The sequence below is a fragment of the Heterodontus francisci genome, chromosome 9, assembly GCF_036365525.1.
Source record: "Heterodontus francisci isolate sHetFra1 chromosome 9, sHetFra1.hap1, whole genome shotgun sequence".
Classification (NCBI taxonomy): domain Eukaryota; kingdom Metazoa; phylum Chordata; class Chondrichthyes; order Heterodontiformes; family Heterodontidae; genus Heterodontus; species Heterodontus francisci.
In genome coordinates, this window is record NC_090379.1 from 9,836,305 (window position 1) to 9,846,098 (window position 9,794).

A 9,794-nucleotide genomic window follows, 5' to 3' on the forward strand; every position below is an offset into this window, starting at 1 on the left:
CTCGAGCAAAGACTGTCCCCACTATGCTGAGCAAGGAGATTCCACGGTAGTTGTTGCAGTCACCGCGGTCACCTTTGTTTTTATAGAGGGTGATGATATTGGCATCGCGCATGTCCTGGGGTACTGCTCCCTCGTCCCAGCACAGGCATAGCAGTTCATGTAGTGCTGAGAGTATAGCAGGCTTGGCACTCTTGATTATTTCAGGGGTAATGCTGTCCTTCCCAGGGGCTTTTCTGCTGGCTAGGGAATCAATGGCATCACTGAGTTCCGATTTGGTTGGCTGTATGTCCAGCTCATCCATGACTGGTAGAGGCTGGGCTGTATTGAGGGCAGTCTCAGTGACAGCATTCTCCCTGGAGTACAGTTCTAGGTAGTGCTCAACCCAGCGGTCCATCTGTTTGCGTTGGTCAGTGATTATGTCCCCCGATTTAGATTTGAGGGGGGCGATCTTCATGGTTGGCCCAAGAGCTCTCTTCATACCATCATACATTCCTCTGATGTTTCCGGTGTCTGAGGCCAGCTGAATATGACTGCATAGGTGTTGCCAGTAGTCGTTTGCGCAACGCCTAGCTGTTCTTTGTGCAGTACTTCTGGCTGCTTTAAGTGCTGCGGATGTTAAATTGCTGGGGGCTTTCTTGTAGTTCAACAGTGCAATGCGCTTAGAGGCTATGACAGGTTCCAGCTCTTCATTATGAGATTGAAACCAGTCTGCATTTCTCTTCACACTTTTGCCGTAGGTGGTCAAAGCTGACTCATAGATGGCGTCTCTGATGTGGGCCCACTTGGTCTCAGCATCCCCTGTGGGAGTGTTTTGAAGGGCTGTTACAAGTGAATTTAGAAATTTTTGTAACAGCTGTGGGTGAGAAATTCTGCTCGTGTTGATGCGCGGGTGGCCCTTCTGCTTGGAATGATGCAACTTCTTTGGTCTGAGTCTAACCTTGCTGCACACCAGGGAGTGGTCGGTGTCGCAGTCCACACTGTGGAAGCTGCGTGTGATTTGAATACTGTTTAAGGCAGCTCGCCTTGTGACAATGAGGTCTAGCTGGTGCCAACGACGCGATCTTGGGTGCCTCCATGAAACCTGGTGACCGGGTTTAGTGTGAAAGAACGAGTTGGTGATGCAGAGGTTATGATAGGTACACAACTCAAGCAGTCTCTGCCCGTTCTCATTCATCCTTCCAACGCCATAGCGCCCAAGGCAGGAGGGCCATGAGTCATGGTCGGCCCCAACCGCATCTACCCCAGCGCAAAGACCACCTATTTCCACCTCTGTAATATCGCCTGACTCCATTCCTGCCTCAGAGCATCTGCTGCTGAAACCCTCATCCTTAATTGCCTCTAGACTTGAATATTCCAACGCACTCCTGGCCAGCACCACCCACCCCCCACCATTCTACCCTCCATAAACTTGAGGTCATTCAAAACTTTGTCCTGTTCATCTATCACCTCTATGCTTATTGACTTACATTGGCTCCTGGTCAAGCAATGTCTCAATTTTAAAAATTCTCATCCTTGTTTTCAAATCCCTTTGTGGTCTCCTCCAGCCACACAACCCTTATCTAATTCGAGTCCCTTGCACATCCCCAGTTTGAATTGTTCCTTCAGCTGCCTGGGTCCTCAGCTCTTGAATTCCATCCCTAAACCTCTCTGCCTCTCTACATCTCTTTCCTCCTTAAAACTTACTACTTTGCCCAAGTTTTTGCCCATCGCCTTATGTGACTCATCAAATTTTGCTTTATAATGCTCCTGTGTACCATCTTGGGCCATTTTACTGTTTTAAAGGCACTATATAAATGAAGTTGCTGCTGCTAACCAACATAAAAAGCTTTTGAACAGAGGATTTTTGAGCTAGCTATTCTTCTGTGATCTGGCCTGCCAGAGAAATCACTTGATTGGAATTCGTTGCCCACTGCAAGGGACAGATTTTACCCCAAAGGCATTGAAGGGGAAGGAGCGTTGAGGGGCACTACTTTTTAATTTACATTTCTTCCTTTTTTTTTATAGAAGTAAATTGTAAACTTGCCTTAAAATGTAATACTTTCACAAAAGTATCAACTCCTTGCTGACCATTTGAGTAAGATCTCCTCCCTGCTAGGTCACTCCTGTGATATCAATGACAGGTTTTCCCAGAATGGCTGCAGTGCAGACTGGGATGGGATGGGGGTGGAGTGTGCAAATGGGCTGACCTCAAACTAGCCAGTGGCCCACTCCGAAGGCACCGAACCTGCGGAAACCGTGTCAGATGCTGAGTACAAATTTCCTGATACTTAAATGAGCAGAATTAGGTGGTGTTCCCCTGCCCCACTTATGAAAAGGAGCTCTGCACCTTTGTTGAACTCTCAAAAGCTTTCATGATCAAATGCCTGTTTGGACAGTAAAATGTTTGTGAAATTTGGACAACTTATTGGCCTGATTCTTCTAAAATTGCGATAGCAGCCATTTACCCACTGAACCTAGTAAACTTTAGTTAAGAAATGTTGCTAGAAAATACTAGGGGTCTATTTTCTAGCAATGAGCCATGTTTATGGAATGTAGATCCTGCTAGAACAGGGAAAGAAATTAATGATTTACTGCTGACATCTTTTATTAACTTTTTGAACTGCAGGTGTCTGAGAATTTGATGCTGCTGAATGAAGCAAAAATTACAGATGAAACATGCCTCCGAACAAGGTAAGAATACTGATTTTTGTCAGCTGTTACTGTTCAGATCGACAGGCCACAGTGCCAAATCCATTGGACATTATTCAAAGTGAGTAAGGTGATTTCAATCTGCAGTTGTGTAAATACAGCTTTCATATCTCTTCAGAGGCTGTAATGTTGGGAATGTCTTTGAATGTGTTCTATAAACATTTTAGTAGATGTGCTGGAGCTTGAACCTGGGCACCCCAGCTAGTCCTTAATATGATTACCACACTGAGTGGATGGTGTTGCCTCGGGAACAAACAAATTTTAATGTTTCTGATCGGTATGGCATTGATAGGTTCGCAGGCGAACGTAACCTTTTTTTATAAAGTGCAGAGCAAAACCAGACTTTTGTTGGGTTTTCAATTAGGGATCAGCATTGAAATTAGTCTACTTGGTCCAAGACTGGATGGAAAGTTATTCCTGGTTGAGAATTCACTCGTTGCAGGTTAAATAGGCACTTCCTTCATCTTAAAAAGCCTTGGCAAATTGTTGTTTTTTTGTTTACCAATGCCTGGGACAATAAGATAAGCTGTTATCAAAATGTTTCATCTGCCCTATAGGGTTACAAAATAATGTGTCTTGCTACCCCACCCAAATCTTTTGCTGTATGCATTTTCATGAAAGCCTGTAAATTGATGCTACATATTCCCTCTGAAACTGATTTCCCCACACACCTCACCCCTCCCTCCGCTTCCACTCCTGTTTTCAACTACCTTGAAGTCTTTCTGTGGGACAAAGACTAAAGTGTAACCTGACACATGATCTGAAGGAAGCATGATAATACAGTTCAGTCACTATGGGCCCACCACACAATAAATTGTAGTGGTAGGAGATTGGAACCTTCCTGTGTGAGTGAGCTCCTGCTCTGAGAAAAATTAACTACTGGCAGCAGACGGCACCAAGAAAAGGTGAGGTCCTTCCAGAGAGTGAAGGATAAGCCTGGGCCTTTTTTTGGGTGCAAGTTCTAGTCACAGTGAGTAGGGCAGTACCACTGTGTCTGCTGTTGTACTGAAGTATATCTGGTACTGATATAATTCTAGAAGTGTGAGGTGTGACAGGAACCTCTCTCCGTATTCATGCCTGTTTTGGTGGTTTTTTTTCCACAGGGCAGCCCCACAATCCGACAATGCAAGTGTGTTGGAAGCACTTTGGCACCCAACTGCCATCATTATCCGTGATAGGATGCCTCCAGGACAGTCTGATCACCCACAACTACCATACCTGATTATTTTTCTCTGGATGGCGGTGTACTGGCTGATCATCCTTCTTCACCTTGACATGGAGTCACTGGGACAGTTCACATCCAGCTGATGTTACCAAATGGGTCAAAATTATTCCACTGCTTGGCGTTTTGCTGACTAGTTTTGTGTTATTGAGCTTTATCATTTTTAAGTTAAATGTGATTCTGGAATTTTTCTGACATCTCAGTTTCAACGGTAAAATCCCGAAGTTCCAATGCCTGTTACAAACCAAATTTAATGGCTGGTTTCCACAGTTATATCAACTGGGTATAAACCTGAGAAATCATTTTCGTTCCATTAATCTGGATGGTTTAATTTATAAGGGGTGACCCGATGAGGACTGGTTCCGGATGATTGATTAAACTTATTTGGGCATGTGTAGACCTTCAAAGAAATAGCACAACATGTTGCAGACCTTCTATATGTTTGCAGTAGGGTATAAATTTCAAGTCAATAGAAGCTTCCTGTGAGTGGTATGACTGCAAGAAAGTGAACAGTTTTGTTTATATCTTTTTATATATTATATATAATATAAATGAAGCAGTTTTTAAAAAAAATTTTACTTTTCTGGCTGGGTTATGCTCCTTCATCCAATAGGCTTCTGTGCAGCCTGGTATGTTAATTCCAAAATTGAATAGAAAACAAGGGAATATGAAAAGATTAAAACATGTAACCCAGGGTAACGAAACAAAGACTGGCGATTTAGACACTAAGACTAGTGAGATGGGAATGTAAGGTGTGATTCCTGTGATGCACTTCCGTTGGACACCCTGTCTCCAACCTGTGCTCCTGTTGAACATGGCTTTCCCCACTGTGTCTGCAGGATCATGCAATCACCCTGTATTTTGTGTAATAAGATTATATTGATAAAATGCACTCGGTCTTGTTTTCTAAGATTTTCATGCTTGCGGTTTCTTACTGTGCAGGTTGGACTCCCCATTGCCTGGATTAATTTAGGTCAGCCCACAATCTGCTTCCAGTCCCTCACTGGCTATGCTTTATAACCTCTTTTAATAGGAAGTGATCCAGGTTATTGCCCTCCCCACTCCTTCAATCACTGAGATATGCTGAATACGGTATCATAGCTGCTTGTCAGCCTGCTAACCTGCAGTGGCAGATTCTTACAAGACAACATGATGCATCACCTGTACATTCACAATATTTTGTTTAAATCCAGAATTTTTTTCCCATTGGCTGCACATAATGAATACTTCTCCAAATATGATTATCTGCTGTACGTCCTGTAATCCTGATGAGGGGTATGAAATAACATTGGAATGGAAACTTGCATGAGATGAAGACTGGAAATTGGGCATAAAGACTTTGCTCCCTTTTGGTATTGCTTTTTCCCCTCTGCATTTTCTTTCTGTTTCATCCAGATGATGAAACTGCACTTAAAAAGATGCTCCAAACTGCCACTAAAAGTAGAGGCTGGGCCTTTACTGTTTCTGCAACTTGTGTATAGGGCTGGACTTCATTGATTGTTAATGGTTGGTACATGTTGGATGTATATAGTGTGTGTGTGTCTGTCTCTGTGTGTCTAGGTTCTGTTCTTGGTGAATGGCTGTGATTGAAGAGTTTTCCCCTTCTCCCCATAAAGTGGAAACTTGTGCTGAACTAGTATTCCACAGCTGCTGCTAGTACCTCTAAGTAGCAGTACCTTGTGCAGGTGCGTAGATAGTGAATGTGGACAGGAGATGCAACCATGAGCATATCATGGCCCAAGCTGATCCTGTCCACACAAGGGCCTGCAAGCAGGAACCACTGATTAGTGATCAGAAGCAGGAAACCTAACTTGTCTACATAGGCACACCATAACTAACTGTAGTGTCCCCATTGCCTTTTAGTTGAATTCCACTCATTCAACACAAACCAAGGATTGAACGTGGGACTTTTCTACTCTCTGCAGTTCACAGCTATACTGCCCAGTGTATTTACGATATTGTATTCTTCGACCCTGTATTTATTCAATCTGGCCTCTGCCCCCCACCCCCACCCCGCCTTCCCCAAAAATCTCTGGTTATAATGCAGTCAGGAACGTACTGTTTCATACTGCTGACACAGGTATCCCCTCAGTACTGAGTGTTAACTAACTTTATCAGATTACTTTTTAAAAACCCATAAATACTCCCTGGCATAATGAGTGACGACAAGGAGGGTGACCAAATGTTGCAGATTAGAATGCCTCCTACACCATTTTTATGGTATTCTATAAATAGAGTAAGAATAGATTATACTAAAGTAACAATTTTGCATGTTTCCCTCCAGCCTTGGGTCTGTTTAAGACTGGGATGCAGAGCAACCTAAGGTTGAGTAGGTAAATACCTGTTTTGGTGTAGTACTGAGGCAAACGTATAGAAGGGGTAGATGGGCTCTGTGGTCTATACTAAGTTAGTTAGCTTCAGTGTGACAGGACCTTGGTACACTGGTTTAGTGAAGGAGACAAATCTGTCTGGGCACTACTCATCCAGTGACCCCCCCCCACCACCCTGCTGTAATGTGTACCTGAAGATTAGGTGAGGACAGGATGAGATTTGGTGCTGGTGGTGTTATATTCTTGTACATTGCTGAAGCTACCTGTCTAGGCTTACACTCCTGCTCCTCTTGGCCCCACAAATATAACTTTAAACTTTTTGGAGCCTCACCATCAGTAAAACTGATCGGAGTGAGCGTGGCACAGTCTCAGACCTGTTTTATTAAAGTGGCAGTTGGGGCCCATATATGTCATAGGATTCCAATCTGCACTTTTTAAAAACCCATAAATACTCCCTGACACGGTGAGTGACGACAAGGAGGGGCCTACCACCTGAAGCAGAGAAGTGCATTGGTCCCTTAGCGAGGTGCCCCTGTAGAAATGGTGGCAGCTGATCATCGGTGCAAACAGGACTAAGTCTGCCAATCCGATTTTGAAGCCACTGAGGTCCAATTAACACCAATGTTGCCAAGTTAAAATGTCCCTATGGTCTGTTTTTTCCTGTGATGCTCCTGCAGGCAAATAGCCTATCTGCAAAAACCATCTGGGTCATATGTGAATGAGATCGGATGCCTGTGGAACTACTAGAAAGGGAGTCATTGCCTTCAACTGAAGGTGGTAGGGGAGAAAAATTGAGAGAAAAAGGCATTGTTTGTCTTGGACTGGAACTGAGCACCAAAGACCCCTTGCTCTGCTGCAGACATTTGAGATTTATATATATATAGAGAGAGACACACACAGTTAAATTCTTAAGCTAATTTATAGGAATGCTGGCAGGTACAGTATCACGAGCTCCATATCAGTCATACAGTGGGATTAATTAATTTGTACAGAAAAAAGTAAAGATTGTGCCTTTTTGGAAACTTTTAAAATGTTTTAAATAATGAAGTCAGAACGACTTGTTGCCGATCAGTAGTGGGGTTAAGTAAATGTCCTGCCCTCTGCTGGAAGTGGGGGGGGGGGGGGGTGTGGTGGGGGCTGCGGCATCCAGTGCTGCCCTCTGCTGGAAGTGGGGGGTGCGCCATTCCCTGCTGTACTCTGCGGGGGAGAGGATGCGGTATCCCCTTGCTGCCCTCTGCTGGGGGTGGGGGATGTGGCACCCCCTGCTGGGGAGAGCATGTGACATCCAGTGCTGCCCTCTGCTGGAGGTTGGGGGGGGGAGGGGTGCGGCATCCCTGCTGCCCTCTGCTGGGGAGAGGATGTGGCACCCCATGCTGCCCTCTGCTGAGGAGGGGATGCGGCATACTGTTCTGCCCTCTGCTGCTGGGGGGTGGTGGGGGGAAATGGGGTGCTGCTCCACTACTCCAGAAACACACCTCCAGAGGTTGCCTGTGTTGTGTTCCTGTCTGTAAATAGAGTTTGGGTGTCTCTGGCCTTCGGAGCTTCTATATCAATCAAGGATGCTTGCTTAGAAGCACAGGGCATGATAGCAGTTAGATGATATGATTTTTGAAATGCAAGTCTTTTCACTATGTTACTATTTCTACAAAGTAGTGTAAATTTTCTGTCAAAGTTTGGGAACTTCTGTAAAATTTAGTTACTGTGTGAATAAAAGTTATTTCAAACAGATGAATAAAGTCAAGTCTTAAACTTTCTAGTTGATCTTTTTTGATGGGTGGTGGAGAAATATCAGATACAATCTAAGAAACTGCTCATGCTGGGATACTGTTTCACAGATGTGGCACAATAGTGAGATGTGACCAATGCTAAAGAATGGAGTAAACTAGGGGATCAAATCAGTATCCATTATTAACCAACTTAAGGTACCAAAAAAAGTACATTAAAACCACACCCCAACAGAGATGGCAGCCTTTTTTTATTTGTTCTTGGGATGTGAGCAGTGCTGGCAAGACCAACACATTGCCCATCCCTAATTGCCCTTGAGAAGGTGGTGGTGAGCTGCCTTCTTGAATTGCTGCAGTCCATGTGGTGTAGGTACACCCATAGTGCTGTTAGGAAGGGAGTTCCAGGATTTTGACCCAGCAACAGTGAAGGAACGGTAAAATATATCCAAGTCAGGATGGTGTGTGGCTTGGAGGGGAACTATGTGTGGCTTGGGTGGTGTTCGTATGCACCTACTGCCCTTGTCCTTCTCGGTGGTAGAGGTTGCAGATTTGGAAGGTGCTATCTAAGGAGCCTTGGCAAGTTGATGCAGAACATCTTGTATATGGTACACAGTGCATCAGTGGTGGAGGGAATAAATGCTTAAGGTGGTGGATGGAGTGTAGATCAAGCGGCTGCTTGTTCTTGGATGACATGCTGCACTTATCCAAGCAAGTGGAATGCATTCCATCACATTCATGACTTGTGTCCTGTAAATAGTGGACAGGCTTTTGGGAGTCAGGAGGTGAGTTACTCGCTGCAGAATTCCCAGCCTCTGACCTCTTGTAGCTACAGTGTTTATATGCTGGTCCAGTTAAGTTTCTAGTCAATGGTAACCCCCCAGCATGTTGATGTTGGGGGATTCAGCGATGGTAATACTTTTGAATGTCAAAGGCTGGCACTTATGTGGCATGAATGTTATTTTCCACTTATCAGCCCAAGCCTGAATGCTGTCCAGGTCTTGCTGCATGCTGGCATAGACTTCTTCAGTTTGAGGAGTTGTGAATAGTACTGAACACTGTGCAATCATCAGCGAAAACCCCCATTTCTGCCCTTATGAGAGAAGGTCATTGATGAAGCAGCTGGTTGAGTCTAGGACACTACCCTGAAGAACTCCTGCAGCAATGTCCTGTGTCTGAGATGATTGGCCTCCACCAACTGCAACCATCTTCCTTTGTGCTAGGTCTGACTAGTGGAGCTTTTCCCGATTCCCACGACTTCAATTTTACTGGGGCTTCTTCATGCCATACTCTATCAAATGCTGCCTTGATGTCGAGGGCAGTCACTCTCTCCTCACTTCTGGAATTCAGCTCTTATCCATGCTTGGACCAAGGCTGTAATGAGGTCTGGAACAGAGTCACCCTGGCAGAACCCAAATTGAGCATTGGTGGGCAGGTTGTTGCTTAGTATGTGCTGCTTGATAGTACTGTTGACAACAACACCTTTAATCACTTTGCTGATAACTGAGAGTAGACTGGGCAGTAATTGGCCAGATTGGATTTGTCCTGCTGTTTGTTGACGGGACATACTGGGGCAATTTTCCACATTGTCTGGTAGGTGTTGTATTGTAGCTGCACTGGAAAAGCTTGGCTAAGGGCATGGCTAGCTCCGGAGTGCAAGTCTTCAGTATCACAGCAGGGATGTTGTCGGAGCCCATAGCCTTTGCAGTATCCAGTACCTTCAGCCGTTTTCTTTATATCAGAAGACTGGCATCTATGATGGTGAGTAGCTCAGGAGGCGGCTGAGATGGATCAGCCACTTGGCACTTCTGACTGAACATGTTTGCAAATGCT

At 44.8% G+C, this 9,794-nt stretch overlaps 1 protein-coding gene across 1 annotated transcript in view; it reads left to right on the forward strand.

Annotated features, from left to right (window-relative positions):
• The window catches only part of LOC137373572 (calmin-like), a 90,159-nt gene extending 82,809 nt beyond the window's left edge, over positions 1-7,350 (forward strand). The window contains exons 12-13 of the mRNA XM_068038535.1: positions 2,606-2,670; positions 3,792-7,350. Coding sequence (XP_067894636.1) covers positions 2,606-2,670; positions 3,792-3,996 — 270 coding nt within the window. The 3' untranslated portion in view covers positions 3,997-7,350. The remainder of the gene's footprint in view (positions 1-2,605; positions 2,671-3,791) is intronic.
• The last annotated feature ends 2,444 nt before the right edge of the window (positions 7,351-9,794 follow it).